We start from the raw sequence: 19,170 nt of genomic DNA on the forward strand, positions 1-19,170 counted from the left end.
CCTCCCTCCCTCCCTTCCTCTCTCCCTCCTTCCCTCCCTCCCTCCCTCCCTCCCTAACTTCTTCCCTTTCTTTCTTTCCAGTCCTGGGCCTGGAACTCAAAGCCTGAGCAATGTCCCTGGCTTTTTTTTGCTCAAAGTTAGCACTCTACCTCTTGAGCCACAGCATCACTTCAGGCTTTTTCTATATATGTGGTGCTGAGGAATTGAACCCAGGGCTTCATGCACACTAGACAAGCATCTACTGCCAAGCTACATTCCCAGCCCTATGTGCTAGTTCCTATTTTTTGTAACTCTCATTGAAAAACTGACTTCTGTGGAACATGGTAAGTGTTTAGTCAGATGGGAAATGTTCTATTCTGTGGGTGACATGAACACAGCATGTTCCCTGGTAGACAGAAGTATTATGGCAAAACGCCCATCTTTATAAATAAATATTACGTTAGGAATGCATATATACATATGTGTTTGTGTGGGAAAACTTAAAATACATAGAGTTCAGCACTACTGTGGTTTCTGGCATCCACTGGAGATCTTGGAACATATCTCCTGTACATAAGGGAGACTACTAAAATACAAAAATCAAGGCCAGCTATGCTGTCATGCAGTTTTCCAGAATAGCACCAGATGGCACTGAGTTCTCAAATGTAGTTCACATTTGCCTTCAGGTGGTGTAACCCCCCTTTTCCTTTGTGGTCACAAGTCAGAGTGATAATGTGCATAAAGAAGGTCTTGTTTGTGAGTGAGGACTTTCAATACCCGTATATTCCTGCTAGAAAGCAGCTCTGTATGATTGGGTGTATCACAAGGAGCAAGAATCATTTCCTTCTATCAACATGCTTTCTGCCACCTGCTCAGTTCTTATGATCCTTTTAATGTGCAGTAAGTAACCTTTTATCCTACATATTAGCAATAGGTCCTTTACCTACAATCATGATAACATTTAACCTTTTTCCTTGCATAACAGTGTTATTTATCTTTCCAGGGAGGAGCAGAGGAGACTCAGTGACCCAGACAGAAGGCCTGGTTACTCTCACAGAGGGTGCACCTATGATCCTCAACTGTACTTACCAGACCACTTACTCATCTGCCTTTATTTTCTGGTATGTCCAATATCTTAATAAAGCCCCTCGGCTACTCCTGAAGAGCTCAACGCAAAGCCCAAGGTCAGAGAATCAAGGTTTCCAGGCCACTCTTGTGAAGAGTGACAGCTCCTTCCACCTGCAGAAATCTTCACTCCAGCTGTCAGACTCAGCTGTGTACCACTGCGCTATGAGAGACACAGTGAGAAGAGCTGCAGGGTCAGCAGTTCACAAACCAGGGGGTTGAGAGGAGCATCCCTGGGAGGAGAGGGCTGTGTTCTCTCCCTGGGCCAAGTTGATGTAGCTTCCTCGGGGATGGGATCCAATCACAGGTGGGAGTCATAGACCTCTAGGAGGTTGTGTATCACTCAGAGGAAGGATAGGATGCCTGTCACTGTTAAAGAGAAATAAGCTTGTGATCTCCAGAAGGGCCAATACTTAGCCTGAAAGGCTCCTCTCTCCTATTGTAGAGGAAATCACAGCCAACATGTCCCGTCACATGGGACTGATCACCATGAAGATATCTTATAAATGAGCTATTTCACATCTCCAGGTATTTTGTGTTCTTCATGCAAGCATTAATAAACTAACTGAGGGTTGTAGAATCTGGCCTTTTTTTGCCATATTGCAGACTGCACAATGAAATTAGGCATTGCTTCTTTATGGTCAATGCTGCTGAAGGCTCATCACCACTCCTCACCAACCCTGAGACTCCTGGAGTCACTCAGGAGACACTGCAGTAGGATGTCCAGGATGAGGTCCTGAGAGGCAGCTCCATGCCCTGTGCTCAGAACATGCAGGTGGAAGACCCCAGGTAAGAAAAGACAGAGTCCAAGAAGCCCTCCTTCTTTGTGTACCATCTTCTCTGCTCCCACGAGACATTAACACCTCAGATTGTGGTGTGGTTTCTCACACAGTATTAGGCTTCTGATCATCTGATAATCATCTAAGATAAGAGAAAGGAAGCCTAAAATTGGATCCATCTCAACTACTTAAGCAATATAATGGTCTAAACCAGAATACTTCCGATATTTTTGTTATTTCTCTGGAAAGGAAGAACAATCTAAATGCAAGAACCAGAATATAACAAAATATTCTTGTTTTTTGGTGTGTACAAAAAGTTAGAAATATATACACTCTTTCTTAGAGATAGAAAGCCAACTAGCAGGTCAATTTCTATGATTCTGTACTCAAAAATTGAATTCTAAATATAGAAAGTAGTGCTGTAAAACCATATGGGCCTAGATTTGCTTCACATACCCAGGTAGATATGTGTGCATGATGGGAACTGAGTGCTGTGTTTATAATCCTAACAACTACTCTAATGTTAATACTGCCCTGGTTTGCTTGTCCCAGGAAGTAAATAATATTCCTCCCTCTTACTGTGATCCCTATATGCCCTTACTGGCATTTATCTTGGCTGTCTTCCAGGAAGGGACTTGCTATTTGGTAGCACATTGTTGCATTGTGTGGGCCCTGGGTCAGCCCTCCTCTCCAAGGGTTCCTTGTGGAAGATGGAGGACCTGCAGATTCTTGGAGAACTGAAGAAAACATGGGATTCTGCCTTCCTGGGACTCCCAGAGCATCCTGGAAATGCACATCTGTAGCACAATGACTCAATATATTCATGTATCCTTTAGACAAGTATGCACTAGCTACTGCAAGTTACCTTCAGGGCATTGGTCAGCATTGGCATTGGCATTGTTATTCTGTGTGGGGTGGAAACACACACCACTTGCAGGACAGGGCATAAGTCTGGGAATAAACCATGACCACCAGTCCTGCCAAACCCCACCTCTACTTGTGCCTGTCCAAATCATGCTCCACTCTGTTTGAAGCAGGATCCTGCACAACAAACCCTAAGTTCAAGGCTTTGCACTGCCAAGAAGAAAAAAGAGGTAGGAAGGAATGGGAAAGAGAGGGAAGGAGGAGAGGAGGAAGGGAAAAAAGGGAGAGAGAAAGGAAGGAAGGAAAGAAGGAAGGGAGGAGGGAGAGAGAGAGGGAAAGGGAAGAAGGAAGGAAGGAAGGAAGGAAGGAAGGAAGGAAGGAAGGAAGGAAGGAAGGAAGGAAGGAAGGAAGGAAAAAAGAATTGTCGGAATCCCCAATTCTAATGCTGAAGTTATTTTCTATCTCTCTCTCTGTCTGTGTCTCTGTGTGTGTGTGTGTGTGTGTGTGTGTGTGTGTGCTGTGTGTGTGGTGTGGTGTGTGTGTGTGTGTGTGTGTGTGTGTGTGTGTGTGTGTTATCCCCCTTGGGATTTTAAGCTGATGGAAGGCAGGAGAAATGCCACCCATGCCAGGAGATATCACATATTTTTGTAAGCAGGAGCCTGAGGATGGAGCGTAAGAGGTAGAGGGCAGCCAACACAATGATGTTCAGGAGACTCTATCTCAATGAAAGAATCTGGGCACATTGGTGCCCATCCATCATGCCCTGAGCCGTAGGAATCATAAAATAGGAGTACTTCAAATATAACCAGTACCAAAAAGGGCTTGACATGTGCCCTGAATGTCTGCCTACCATGTGCAAGGTCCTGAGTTTGAACTGTCAAAAAAAGGAAAGAAAGCACGTGTGTGTATGTGTGTGTATGTATGTCTGTGAGTGTGTGTGTGTGTGTATGTGTGTGTGATCTTCCCCTTGGACTGTAAGCTCATGGAGGACAAAAAGAATTCTCATGACCTTACATGGTTGCACATTATCTATTGTCATCTAACAAGCCTCTGAAAAATTCAGTGAGTTAAAATAACAGCAAGTAATATCAGTTCTCATGGTTCTCCCTTTTGAGTTGTGGTTAGCTACTCAGTGCAGCATCTTCTGGGATCACATCTGCTAGGGTCTGCTGTATTGCTGGCCAGTTTAGCTATGGTGCAATTTAGGAGATCTCCACAAGACTTCTCTTCTTTCCTCTCCTCCTCATCCTCTTCCTTCTCCCTCCCTTCCTTCTTTCTTCTCCATTCCTCCTGCCCATCCATCCTCTCTCTATATTTCTCTTTTACTATTTATCTCCCCCTCCCTCAGTAGTCTTGCCAATGATTTTTGCATCCTGACCATTGGCATTCAAGAGCAAAAATAGAACCTGCCACATTTTTTACATGTTACACTCAAAATGGCATAGCTTGGGCTGGGGATATGGCCTAGTGGCAAGAGTGCCTGCCTCATATACATGAGGCCCTGGGTTCGATTCCCCAGCACCACATATACAGAAAATGGCCACCAGAAGTGGCGCTGTGGCTCAAGTGGCAGAGTGCTAGCCTTGAGCAAAAAATAGAAGCCAGGGACAGTGCTCAGGCCCTGAGTCCAAGCTCCAGGACTGGCCAAAAAAAAACACCAAAAAACAAAATGGCATAGTTTCACTAGTATCACTTTCTACTGGTCACAGCAAATTACAAGCTAGCCCAGTTTCAAAGATCTAAGAAGAATCTTCCTGCTACAGGTAGATGTGGCAATCACTGAAATGCATGCTACATTCAGACAATATTAGTCACATTTAATCTCCGGGCGGGGGTGGTGGGGGACTGGAAGAGAGGAGGGGTCATCAGGGAAGCTTGCATTTTATGCTGTTCTTGGGTCACCTTTTCTCATGTCAGAAACCATCAGCTAAGCCATCACTGTCCAAACAGTCATTGTTGGTCACAAACAAAAGATTCCATAAGGAAGTTTTATTTGTCCAATAGCTCTAATCAGTAAGTTAAAACAATGAAAAGAAATGAATTTTAATGTTTTGTTCATTGAACAACATGCAACATATATGACTTGAACAGGTTATAAATGAAAACTTTAGATATTACATTCTAGATATAGAACTCTACAATTCTATATTATTTTACATTGCTGCATCCTATTTTGTGGGTCCTTTTCAACTCCAGCACATCTCTATTTATTCTTTCCACATTACTTTATTCCAAACTGTCAACTTTAAAACTTTTGATTGTTTTCCACAGGTTGATTTTCTCACTTTAATATTCCCATTGCGGTTTTTAATACTGGAAGGAGAAAATTCACCAACACTTGCATAGAGGTCAGTGTATTGAAAAGTACAACTAATGACATCATCAATGCATAACATATGTTAAATCCAGAACTAATTTACATAAAATCATTCCAGAAATTTGTACAACAAAACATTATTCCATAAAATCATTGATTTAACTAATAAAATAATACAAAATTGTGCCATAAAGGTAGTACTGTAACTAATTCATAATCAACAAATGTAGCAAAAAGCCAAAAAATACTTAATAGGATTTAATATAAAATCATGCCATAAAGTACTACAATACATAACATTCCATAAAATTATTTAAAAAGCTGCTATTGTATGATAATATAATACTATGCCACAAAATTATTAATATCACTAATATGCCCTAATATAACTATTCTACCACTCTTCCAATTCCTTTGTAAAGAATTACTCTTTTGCAGTATCCCTCACCTGACCTCCTTCCCTGGCAACCAGACTGTTTGGTGTCCCTCTAATCTGGCCACGCCCAGCAGCCTTTGCCTTGTCTGGCCTCCTTTAGCCCCTCCAATTACAATAAAGTCTGAGAAACTGCCACCCAGATTCCCTATCCAATTAGCTTCAAGAGGGTGGGACCTCCTTCTCCAGGCTGTAGCTGCCAGGTCTTCTCATAATGATTGTGTCCATCTCATGGGTTTCATCAGTCTGGTAGAAGGAGAATCAGGGATTCTTGCTCAAGACCTCTTACTCCAGGCACTGCTAGATCTCAGGCAGCAGCTACAGTGGAATTCTCTAGGGGCCAAGTCACTGCAGCTCTCCGTGGACAGAATCCATGCTGCCAGTAGAGCTCACTGGTTCAACATCTCTAACTCCAGTCTCACAGGTTCCCCAGGGATTTGAGATGGACTCTGGAGCAGGGCTCTGGGTGTCTGCCAGGTTCTTGACCTAGAACTCTGTCTGCTCAACTCCAAGGCCCCACAGCAGCTCCTGCAGCTCCTTCATCTCTATCTTGTCGTAGACCATTTGGCGGACACACTCCTCTGTCTCCTGATACATTTTCACCACAGCTAGCATCTGTTCTTTGTAGATGACAGTGGATTCTCCAGTGGTAGCCAAGTGACTAGACAGCTGCCTGAATAGATGTTCAGCTACTTGCTTCTGGAATATAAACTTCTCCTGCATGTGCTGACAAGTGGCCTTACAGCTTCACAGGCACTCATGTGGCCCAGTGCCTCTCCCCACACCCACCATGGTTCCCAGTCCTGGGGGCCAGCGCTTGCTGGACTGCCTGGTGATCCAGGAACCCACAATGGGCCTGCTGTGCCTACATCTGCCAGTAGAGCCACACTTTCTTTATATCATCTCTGGATAGAGACTCAACGAAAAATGGCTACGTGACTTCTGTGTTGTCTAGGTATTGTGGGACAGTCAGCCCAGGTTGAGGAACATCCTTACTCTTTTGTTCCTTGCTGATTCCATGTCCTTCCATAGGGAGAAACCAGGACTAGAAGGCAGGTACCTGAACTTAATAAATACTATATATGACAAATCTGTAGCCAATACCATATTCAATGGGGGAAAACTGAAACATCATTTCTCCTAAAGTTGTTAATAACACAAGGATGACCACTTCTCTCTTATTCAATATTGTACTAGAATTCTGAACAGAATAATTAGGCAGAAGAAATAAATAAAAGGAATTCAAATAGAGAAAGAGGAAACCAAATGAACCCCATTTGCTAATGTCATTATCTGATACTTAGCAGATCCTACCAACTCCACCAAAAACTTCTAGGCCTTATGAATACTTCTGGAAAGGTAGCAGGCCATAAAATCGATACCCATAAATTAGCAGCTTTTCCACATACCAACGATAAACATGCTGAATAAGAAATTGGGAGATATTCCATTCACAGTCGTTACAAAATAATTAAATATGTATCAACCTAACCAAGGAAGTGACAGGCTTCTATGATGAAAACTACAAGATGTCCAAGAAAGAAACTGAAGACATCAGAAAATAGAAAGACATCTCAAACTCATGGATTTTCAGAACTAATATTCTAAAAGTGGCTATTCACCCAAAAGCTATGTAAAAATGTATTACAGTACAAATAAGTATACCTCTATCATTGCCCCAGAATTACAGGTATCAATCCAAAAGTTTGTATGGTAGCAGAAAGGAGTTTGAATCCCCAAAGTAAGTCTAAATAGTAACAGCATCATTGGAGGTATCACAGTCTCAGATTTCAAATTATACCACACAGGCAGAGTAACAAAACCATCATGGGGTGGCACTCAGACCAGACGAATGGAACAGCATAAAATATTCACTAGCAAAATCACACACCTACAGCCAACTAATTTGCAACCAAGGAACCAAGACATACAATGAGAAAAAATAGCATTTTCAGCTAATTGTGCTGGGAAAACCAGGCATCCAGATGCATAAGACTGAAACTGGACATCTATTTATCACCTACAAATTAATTGCAGTATTTTTCACAATAGCCAAATAATGAAATCAAACAAGCTCTTCAACAAAAGATAAGCGAATTTAAGTGAATTTATGATGTGATATATATACATAAATATAATGAAATAGTGAGTTTTCACAAATATAGAAGCTACATATAAAGACATACAAACTCATGGACATATATATATATAAACAATTATTTAAACAGCTAAAGATAGAACATGTATCAAGCTAAAGGATTACTCAGGATAAAAGGAGGAAAGAATAGAAAAAGAAACAGGCCCAAAAACTATGTAAGACATTGCAAGTATGTAAGAGGACAGCATAGAGAAACTAAGAAAAACATATGATGAATAATGGAATGGGTGGGAAGAAAGAGACTCTAGAGTAGGATGAAGATAATTGGAGAGGGGCTGTACTTGCATTTCTCATCTATTAAATTAAGGCAGGAAAGTTAGCATGGTAATGTGTTGAAGAGGGAATAGAGAGGTGAACACTGGCACATTAGTTCAATTAAAATGCATATTTCATTCCTCATAGCTTTTATACAGAAGGGTATGGTTTCATTCATTAGTAAGGCTATATCACTGGATTACTCTGCTTTCATGAAGCTTATATTCCACGAGGAAGCAGAACAAACAAAGGTACAACAAACAACTCATTACATGGTGTGTTATAAATTTCATGCAAATTAAATCGGGATAATTGAATGGGAGCTGGAGTGTAGGTGGCTCCAGTGGTGATGTTAAAGATGGGAAGAGAATCCCTGCATGCATTGTAAATACTTCAGGAAGCTCAGGAGGCTCCACATAGTGACCAAGAGAGGGTGTCCTGGGGCAAACAGGAATGACATAAGGAAGCTGCAAAGGGAATATTTCATGTCACTTGATTTTTATTTATATTATTTCATTTATTTACACTAAAGACATGCCACTCTTCAACAAATCTCAATCTCCCATTTTTTGTGAGGCACATTTTCACAAAATTAAGGGCAAAAGAAAAAAAAAACCCAGATGATAAAAGAGCAATTTAAACACAAATGACAATGACTGAAGACTAGCTGAAAGTTGCTCCACATCAACTGTGCTGTGTAATGAGCATGTAGGATTAAGGTTTTGTGTCTAAAATTTCAGTTTTACTAACTTACTAATTATTATTTTTAACTGCCATTGGTCAAAACTGAATGTAATAAATCTGCAGCTTACTGTAGAGTTGAAATGGAGATTTAGGACTGTGAATGTACATATATCAAAGTGAGAATGCTAGTGATGTCACTCAAAATAGGCCCATGCCCACGTACAGTGACAGTTGATGCTGCCAGTACAGAGTCCCAAAACATTTCCAGTACACTCCTATGCAGATAGTGCTGGTCATGTTTTGGGGAGAGTAGAGTCTAAGGGATTATGCTCCTGGTGCAGCCTGCAAGTGCTCAGATAAACCACAAGAGGGCGTGACTTCCTTAAAGTGAATTTTATTCTCTCATCTATTGAGATCTCTGAACCTCGTCCACCCTAATTTTCTTGGGCATGTTGCATTCTTTTCACTTACTCTTCAGTTGCTTCCTGACCTGAAGACTCTCTTTCCAAAGGAGCAAGGCTCTTCAGAAGATCCTGGCCAAAACCCAGATCTGGGACCAGGATGTCAGCCTGTCCACTTTGATGTATACACCTTACCTTCTGCTTTCTGCTCAGTGTTGGCTATGGTCCTGCCACTGCTAATTTTCTGTGAGTGATAATTCAATCTTTAATGACTTTCTCTTTCTAGTCTGGATGTTGATAGCTTTAAAGACTTTTGTCTCTGATGTCTGTTTCTTTCCATATTGCTAAGAAACAAAACCTTAATTATTTCAGGAAGGACTAGTGGAGACCCAATGTCTGAGAGAGAGCAATTTCTTCCTAACACTTCATTCCCGATTGAGTAAAATTTATTTTCATATTTTACTTCTCTCACATGAATTCCTATTTGTCTCTAGCACCACCAGGAGTTTATGCCTAATGGAAAGGAATTTATGACTAATAAGAAAATAGTATTATGTATATTATTGAATATTCATTGTTAACATTCATTTCTTGGATATACTTATGCAAGACGTGTGTGTGTGTGTGTGTGTGTGTGTGTGTGTGTTTCATTTCAGGTGTGTTTCATCAAGCTTCCTGTTTCTAGTGACTGCTTCTGTATTGGTGTGTACCTGCTCAAGTGAACATAATATGCAAGCAGAATCTAAAACCCCTACAGTTATCAAGCTCTAAAACTTGAGCTTCTCTGGTCTTTTTCTTAAAGCCTATTAAGACTATTGCAATGCAAGTTGCTCTTCATGTATCCTCAAAGTGAAACATGACAGATGGTTCCATTTAAAATTGCAATCATGAGTATAAATCCTGAAAACTCACAAGATTCAATGCTTCCTAAAACAAAGATTGGTAATTGCCCTGGGTAATTGCAGGTAGTCATAGAAATAAAATAATATATGTAAAATTGTTTTTATAACTTCAAATACAACAGATGAACATTAGTAAAGCCTATTCCAAGGATGCTTAATATTTAGCCTCTTATGCTCTAGTGTGGATGCCTTGTAACCCTTATTGAAGGGAATACAAATAAAAGAATTGACCTGCATGGGAGCATACTGAGGTTCTGGCCATATTCGTTTGAACGGCAATTGTATTGCTATATTTTATGCCATTTGGTGAGGAATACATATCTGTAATCCAAGCATTCAGGAGAGACTTTGAATGGCAAATTTACATACAGCCTGAGCAACATGAGATTCTTCATCAAGAAATAAAATTAAATGTTAATAGTTGCACTTAAAATATGTATTCAAAGCCTCAGAGATATAATCCTAGCAACTCAGAAGGTGAGAATTAAATACTAGGATTCGAAAGTCAGCCCAGGCAGAAAAGAATCAAGACTCTTATCTCCAATTAAACAGCAAAAAACCAGAGAGGAAGTATGGATCAAGTGTAGAGCACCAGCCTTGAGGAGAAAAATGGAAGGAACAGCATCCAGGCCCTGAGTTGAAGTCCCGGTACCAGCATAAAAAAAAATGTGTTTTAAGTTTTTTGAATCTAGAAAAATTACAACACAAAATTGTGATTTAAGGTACATGATAAATAATTTGTTTCTAATAAAATTCAAATTAATATTGCAGTGCTCAAGTACAATATGCTCTATTTACTTACTTTATTATTTTAATACAAAACTGAAAAATAATACTTTCCCCACTAATTTCACACATGTGAAACAGATTCCGGTACATGGACACTTACCCATGTTTAGCTATCTAGGAAGTGAAAAGTCTGTTCTATACTCTGGTTTTCTGCTCCTCCTAACATGCTCTTTATACTACCACATGAGAAGATAAAAAGAATGTTGATTTGATCAGTTAATCAAACATCTATGTTAGGTGGCCTGAGGCCTGATCAAGATATGATTTTACAGAATCAAAACTTTGGATGGGAAAATTTGAATGGATTTTGAGATTTTTAACAATAGCTAAACACAGCTGGTCTCATGTTTGTTTAGTTACTTTTTTTTCTCTATGCGGCTCTTGGGACTTGAACTCAGGTGTTCTACCACTTGTGTCAAAGCTCCACTTCTGGTTTTTGGTAGTTAATTGGAGATAGGAATTTCATGGACTTTCCCATCCAGGCTGGCTTTGAATTGCAATCCTCAGATCTCAGCCTTTTGAGTAACTAGAATTACAGGTTAGAGATAGCAGCCCCTTGCATGATAACTATTATTATTAAGAACATAATCAATGAGAAGCATGGTAAATGTCTTTAGGTCATGAAATCAAACCTTGCCCAATGAGGAAAATATTATTAACAAACCTGACATGATGAGAAGTATGAAAATTGCCTATGACCAAGGACTTGTAATTGGAAGTGGTAATATCAGAACCTATTTAACTCCACCATCCCGGCAGTGTGAACATGTCTCAAAGCTGCTTTATAAGATGCTCCAAAACACCAGGTTCTTGTTCATAATTCCCAATGAAATTTCTGCTTAGGATAAAATCAAAATAAAACCCTCAAAACCAATTTATATTAGTAGAGTTTCAGTGTATTTTCATTTCTGTTGTGTTTTCATAGAATTTTTTTCTGTACTCGTTTTCTCATTTTTCAATGTAAACTTAAGTTGCCATGACTTGTTGTGTCTTATAAAACTTCAACCACAAGTCTGGTGTGGTTTATACACTTTTAACCCCAGAACTTGACATTACAAGGCAGGAGGATCACAAGTGTAAAGACAGCTTGAGATTCATAGTACTAGGCCAGACTGAGATTGTCTCTATCTCCATCCTGAAATTCTCTTATAAAACCAAAATCAACAAAAGAAACCATACAACAACAGCCACTCCAGACCTTAACTGGTATTTTCACTGGAATCATGATAAATGTTGGATTCACAACATACAGAACTTTCCCCATAACTTATGGTCTGTTCTTTACACAAATCTTTCCTCCCATTCCCCCATGTCAAGTGCTCAGATGTAACAGAGCAAGACAAATAGGACACCCAGGCTTAGAAGCTACATGTCCCAAACAGGAACCAGAATGTCTCATGAGAGTTAGAAAAGTCACAGCCCCAAACACATGGATCTTACCAAGATATCTCTCAGGTATCTTGTGTTGGTGTTAAACTTTTATGCAAGACCCTGGAGCTTTTTCCTGCTTGTGCTTACACATAGATGTGGAGCCATTCAACTGCCTTCTCAGCCTTCATGAAAGATAAAGTTTCCAGGAGCATTAAAAAATGTGTACATGTTCAAGGAGAAACACTAGTAGGGCTTGTTCAGGAAAAAAAAATCCCTTGTAACTTCTATGCATCCCATTGGTCACTCTATTTTGAAATAATGTTACCTTTTCTATGAGAAGATTTTCCACAAACATCTCTCAACCCTGCAATGCATCATTCAGTCCATTGCTTGGTCTTTCAAGAAAAATATTTATTTTGTAATTACTCTATTCTGTGACAATGAAAATCATATTGAATTATATTTATCAATACAGTTTCCAGAAGGAAATATGTAGCTAACATGTGATTAAAAAAATTTTAGAAAGTCTTGTACCAGAACAACAGTTTAGAAGCAACAAAAAAGAATTACTCTGAGAGGTAGGAAAAGAACATGGCAGGTTAGAGACAGGGCAGCATCAGAGCTCTGTTTGCTCAACCAAAAATACCACATTTTAATTGCAAAACCTAGCCCCAAAAAGGACATCAGGCAGACCCTGGCATCAATCAAGTTACATTAAAAACCTATACCTTAGAAAGAGGAGAAAAAGCAACTAAAACATGAAGTCTGTGGATCCAGGTCTGCAGAAGCTAGGCGCAGCTACAAGGGACAGGCTTCCTTTCAACACAGCAGACTGGCCACAGCCAGTCACCACACAGGACAGACTCAGACACATCCAGTGAACCTCACAGCACTGCAGCTGCAGTGCAACACAGAAAACTACTTTGCAGGAGAAACCTAGGAAGAAGGTCACCCCAACACTAAGCACTGTGAGTCACACACTGCACTCAAAACCACCAGGTGACCTGGGAGAAGGATGGAGATGGAACTAAGCCCCAAGCTCAGAAGCAGACACAGGAAAGTGTGTGCGGATGCAGAAGCAAGGAGCAAAATTCTGTACTTGGGACTCAGAGAGGACACTGATCTCAGCCCTCACCAGGAAAGAGGGGAGCCTGCCTCCCGCTGACCACATCACAGACTACCACCTGGGGAAGCCTGGGACAAGGAGCAAAGATTTGTGCTCAGAACCCCAAGAATGCTAGTCTCAGACCACACTGGGAACACGAAAGCACACTTTCGCTCAAGTCAGGACGTACAGCAATGATATGGCTTCCGTGGAGCCTCACAAAGAGACAGGCAAGTACTCATGTAGTCAGGCACCAAAGGGCAGCACTCCAAGTGAGAGCTCCACCTCAGAGCTCAGCTCCCACTATTGAATGAGTACCGGTCTCTGGCCAAGCCCCACACCAACAAGGACAAGGACTAAATGATGCCTCAAACAGGGGTCCAGCCTCTAACTTAACCCCTAAGTGAGAGCCAACCTCTAGCCAAGAACCAAGCCTACAGGGACAGGAATTGAATGGTTCTCTAAAACAGTGTCCAACCACCACATCAGAACTCAGTGCTGAATGGAGATGGGAACCATGTTACTTCAAGTAATTTCTAAGTATTCCCAACTGTAGAACAAACAATAAAAAATTAAAATTTGTGTTCATACTCCTCCTCAGCTATAGCAGAGTATGGAATGTTCTCATATTTACTTTTATCCTTTTTGTTTGTTTGTTTGTTTTTTGGCCAGTCCTGGGGCTTGAACTCAGGACCTGAGAACTCTCCCTGAGCTTGTTTGTGCTCAAGGCTAACATTCTACCACTTTCACCACAGCACCACTTCCAGCTTTTTCTGTGTCTGTGGCACTGAGGAATTGAACCCAGGGCTTCATACATGCTAAGCAAGCACCCTACCACTAAGCCACATTCCCAACTCCAATTTTATCCTCTTTAAAAAAGGCGAATCTTCATTCATTGCTGGCAATTCATCTCTGCACCTTTTTCCGTCCCCAATTTTCTTTCCTATTTGAAGGTAACTTTTTGGCACCCCATCCATACATCTCTGATTTCTCCTGTGCATGTTCTTCTCATTTTGCACACTTCCTTTCTGGTACTACTGGCGCTCAGTAGAACTGACAGGCTCAGAGGACTTCTCTAAAGGGTGCAATGGGCTTAGTGTTGAGGGAGGGCTCGGCTTCTCCAGGTTGGGTGGCTATTTACAAGCAGTGAAGTTATAGCCTCTATCCACAAGAGGGCACTCCCTTCTCAGTAATTTTTTAAATGTTTTCTATTTTTCAATGTTATTCTTAAACAGTTCTGTGAAGTAGTTTCAATATCTCAGTTACTGAGTACAGTGCATCATGATCAATCTCACACATTTCATCATTCTTTCCCATTTCTCCCATCCCAACCCCTCAACTTACTTAGTTCTAATTTATAATTGAATTATAATTTATAACCTAAGATTTTAAATATATATGTAAGCACACACAAGTAGTCTGTGCAAATAATCAAGCTTGTCTACTGAAGTATAGTATACGCAAGGAAAGATTCAAACTCTGACCAACTTACACTTTGACAAAATAACTAACAGGAGGATAGAATACAGGCTATGCAGGGAGGGGAAGGATGACTGAAGAGGGTGAGCAAATGTACTCATAACATTCAGTGTGTACATGTGAAAAAGGAACTAGGAGTGACTTTTTGAGGATCCAAGAGGATTGGATAGTTGAGAGGTCAGACAACATGGTGAAGCTGTGTGTGTGTGTGTGTGTGTGTGCTCGCTCGCACACATATGCATGCACGCCTCCATGTGCACTTGTGTATATCTGCAATGTTAATTGTATTATATTTTTCACTTCATTATGAAACCTCAGAATGGTGGAGTCTGAAGGTCGGTTCCTTTGAGGCCATGAGTCTTAAATGCCTTGCAAAACTGATTCTAATTGGAAGTAGTGGAAGTGGAATTGTGCTGGGATTGCAAGCAGGGAAGTTCTTCATTACAATTATTTTCATTCTTTTACCTTCTAGGATTAAATTATGCAAAGTTCACTGTCCTAGACATTAATCCAAGCTCTCATATGTCTTCTCTAAGACTGGAAGGAAAGAAATATGTAAGAGAGGAAAACAAGGTATAAACATAGAAAAGGAACAGGTAGAGAGCTGTACTTCAGTTACCCAGCAATGTGTGGCCAGGGCAGAGCTGCTGTGTGGCCTGCAGGGTATAGGGGAAAGGGCTGGACAGAAAAGGGGAGCGGAGATGAGGCAGTCAGACAGGGCAGCATGTGCCTGTCCTATTTTTCTCTTAATCCACCAAACTAATGTTGAAACAATTTCTGTACATGTAGTGTCCTGGTGATTTTACAAAACTATGTTTACATTAATGCATATTGCATGCTATCAAAACTGGCCTTTTGCAGGATTTTCAAGTGAATTATTTCTCAACTTCTCTGGCAATCTTGTATGAGAGAAATGAGATTCCGGGCTGGGAATATGGCCTAGTGGTAAAGTGCCTTCCTCAATACATGAAGCCCTGGTTTCGATTCCTCAGCACAACATGTATTGAAAAAGCCGGAAGTGGGGTTGTGGCTCACATGGCAGAGTGCTAGCCTTGAGCAAAAAGAAGCCAGGGAGAGTGCCCTAAGTTCAAGCCTCAGGATTGCCAAAAAAAACAAAACCAAACAAGAAATGAGATTACTATTTCTACCACCCTCAGGCTGTCCTCAACCCAGCTGAGCCAGAGGTTCTTCCTGAAGCACTATCAACCTCCAGCACACAGACTTCCCCCACAAGCTTCTCCTAGGTGAAATGCTTAAAAATAAAACCAATCCTTTTTTCCTCACACATTGGAAGCACGACTGGGACCTGCACTGCCTAACTGCAAGGTTGCTGTACATCTTCAGGCACTGTGGCTGGGGTTCCTGTTAGACTAAGGGCAGAGCTCAGAGGTGACTGGCTCTGGAGAGTCAGGTGGAACCTGCTGCCTGTAGGAGGAAGTGTGTGGTGAGTGGGCTGGTGACTTGGCAGCCTCCAGAGCTGGGAAGAAGTCACCCCAGCAAATAGTCAGGAGCCATGGGGAGGAGGCTGAGGGCTGCACTGGGACTTCTGTGGGTACAGATTTGCTGTGAGTTTGGTCTTCACAGGTGGGGTCAGGGAGGAAGGGGGACAACTGACACAAGGCTCCTATGCTGTCTTCCCGATTCTGAGCATTGCCTGGGTGTTTGCAGGCATGGGAGCTGCCTCAGTGATTTCCCTGTGACACCACGTGTGCTTGCTGTCCTCTTTCTATGCAGGGGTGAAAGGGCTGCAGGTGGAGCAGAGCCCTTCAGTCCAGTGGCTCCAGGAGGGAGCTAGCTCCACCCTGTCATGCAATTTCTCTACCACGGTGTACAGTGTGCAGTGGTTCCGGCAGAATCCTGGCAGTGGCCTCCTCAGCCTGTTCTTCATGACTTCAGGGACTAAGCAGAAGGGAAGGCTACAGTCAACACTGAATTCTAAGGACCGCTCCAGCAGCCTGCACATCTCTGCCTCCCAGCTGGAAGACTCAGGCACCTACCTGTGTGCAGCAGAGGCACAGTGCTCCCAGACACCCTGCAGCCCAGCCCTAAAGTGCAGCTGGGCGGCAGCCCCAGCCTCTGCCTGAGGGAGGGGCACAGCATCCATCCCCCTACTGTTGGTTCCTGATTCACCTAGAACCCCTGTCATCTCTTCTGATTTCAGGACCTGATTTCTCTTGCTTTGTTTCATCTACTGCCCAGAGATTATTTTGTAGGAAAAAACCCTTATGGAACCAGTGACACAAAGTATTGGGAAAACAGGTCTCATGGCAGACTGCATGAATTACACAGGAATTTCTGTTATGGAACAAATATTTTAAAAATAGTTGATTAGTCAGGACTCAGTGATTCGTATCTATAATCCTTGTCATTCAAGAGGCTGAGATCTAAACATCACTGTTTGAAGCCAGTCAGGGTAGGAAAGTTCATGAGACTCACCTCCAATTAACCACCAAAGAGCCAGAAGTGAAGCTCTAGTTCCAGTGGTGTAGGGCTATCCTTGAGCAAATAAATTAAGGGACTTGAAGTCAGGTTCTGACTTCAAGCTGTAGCACAAGAGCTGAATGGAAGAAGTGGGGAGGATGTTGGGAATTTGTTGTCAGTCATGGGATATGATCTCAGGACCTGGGAATTGTGTCTCAGATTTTTTACTCTTCCACTTGAGCCATAGCACCACTTCAAGTTTTCTGGTGGTTAAGTGGACATAAATATCTCCTGTGGTTTCCTTACCTGGGCTTGCTTCGAACCACTGTCCTCAGAACTCCAAAGCCCAGCAATATATACATTACATACAATACATATATAGTATATACAATATATTTGACCTAGTATTTCAGTTCATTATAGCTATATTTTTAATATTGCTAGAAAAATGTGAACATTATACACACAATCATGCATACTTTTCATTCAGATTTTTTTCTGACATAGATCCATAGGGGATATACTGATGTACACACATACACATATATATGTATCTACACTGGTACACACATTTGTGTGTGTATATATACATATATGTATATATGCAGATACACTGTCATCAAGTGTTAGAACTGTAGGTTAGAACTGTATGTACATGATTTAAGCACTGACACTATTTCACCACTTTGCACAGGAAGATACTGAGGAATATAGAGTGAATGTGATTTCCCTGAGATGTTATGGTTCTAGTTAGGAGGACTGGATCTGAGTCCCACAAAGGACCTGTGAGTCAGCCTTGTAGTCCATGCTAGAATATAAATGATACCTTTTGGTAACTTGATATAATGTCATTATGCATACACACATATACATTTTTAATGTCTAGCTGGGAATGTGGCTTAGCGGTAGAGTGCTTGCCTAACATGCATGAAGCCCTGGATTCAATTCCTCAGCATCACATAAACAGAAAAAGCTGGAAGTGGCGCTTTGGCTCAAGAGGAACAGTGAGCAAAAAGAAGCTCAGGGACAGTACTCAGGCCCTGATTCCCAAGTCCCAGGAATGGCAAATATATTTATATTTTTTATATATATGTATATATAATGTCTATTAACATGTATAATATCCATTTGTCCTTTTCTTTTGTAATTTGGGCTCTATCAACACCCTATTATGACTTGATTTCAGATATTCTTATTTTTATTATAAAGGTGCTGTACAGAGGGATTACAGTTATGTTAGGCAGGTAGTGAGTACATTTCTTTTTGGACAATGTTACTCCATCCCTCACTCTCTCCCAGGTTTTCTCTCCCATCTCTGACCACAAGTTGTCTAGTTCCTTTTCAACATAGTGTCCAGTGAGTACCACTGCTGCGTTTGTTCACCCTTCCCCCTTCCACTTTGTGTTCTCCCTTATCTTCCCAAAACAGATACATGTACAAACAAGGCAAACAGAAAATAAAACAAAAACAACAATGAAGGACAAAACCTCATTTCTCTGTCCTGGAGTTCATTTCTATAAATATTATTTTATATGATCAGGTGCATACAGGCATTAGGCCTTTGTGTTGAGCTGGCCAGCAAAGTCTTGGTGAGGGGCCTCTGTGTCTGGATGTGGAGGTCTCCAAACTCCTCTTGCTGGTTGTTTCCCCAGGTGGTGTGATGGGTCATGTGCCCCTCTCTTTCTCCACACAGCAGGGCAGCAGCAGCAGCCTCTCCATAGGGGTCGGCATGCTGATTTTGAGATCTTTGCTAATTTCCCTTCTTGCATTCCCATAGTTCCCATGGTGCAGTGTGATTTCTTCAGTGTTAAGGTGGTCCTCTGTTTGAAGCTCGATTGGTGTGCTCTCCATCTCCCCATGCAGCCCCAGGAGGACGGAGGGGCTTACACGCTGTCTCTGAAATCTTCACTCTTTGCTGCTTCTGCGTTTCTGTGGTGAGATTTCTTCTGTATTAGAATGAGTCTCTATCTTTTTAAAGTTTTACTAGTGTGGATCTCTTGAGGTAAGGTGTGTGCAGAGACACTAATTCTCTGTTTGGTCAGAGATACCTAGGGAGTTTACTTGTGACGATGCCACCATTTCTCCTGAAGTCCACCTCTGACATCTGG

The 19,170-nt window shown here is 41.5% G+C and overlaps 2 gene segments (V, D, J or C); both read left to right on the top strand.

Annotated features, from left to right (window-relative positions):
* LOC125362953 overlaps nucleotides 1-19,170 on the top strand; it is a 436,105-nt gene that overhangs the window by 7,904 nt on the left and 409,031 nt on the right.
* On the top strand, nucleotides 16,106-16,758 carry LOC125362956. The segment is given in 2 exon segments: nucleotides 16,106-16,206; nucleotides 16,376-16,758. Coding segments are annotated over 2 exon segments (402 nt in total).

This window comes from Perognathus longimembris, chromosome 14 (assembly GCF_023159225.1).
Source record: "Perognathus longimembris pacificus isolate PPM17 chromosome 14, ASM2315922v1, whole genome shotgun sequence".
Classification (NCBI taxonomy): domain Eukaryota; kingdom Metazoa; phylum Chordata; class Mammalia; order Rodentia; family Heteromyidae; genus Perognathus; species Perognathus longimembris.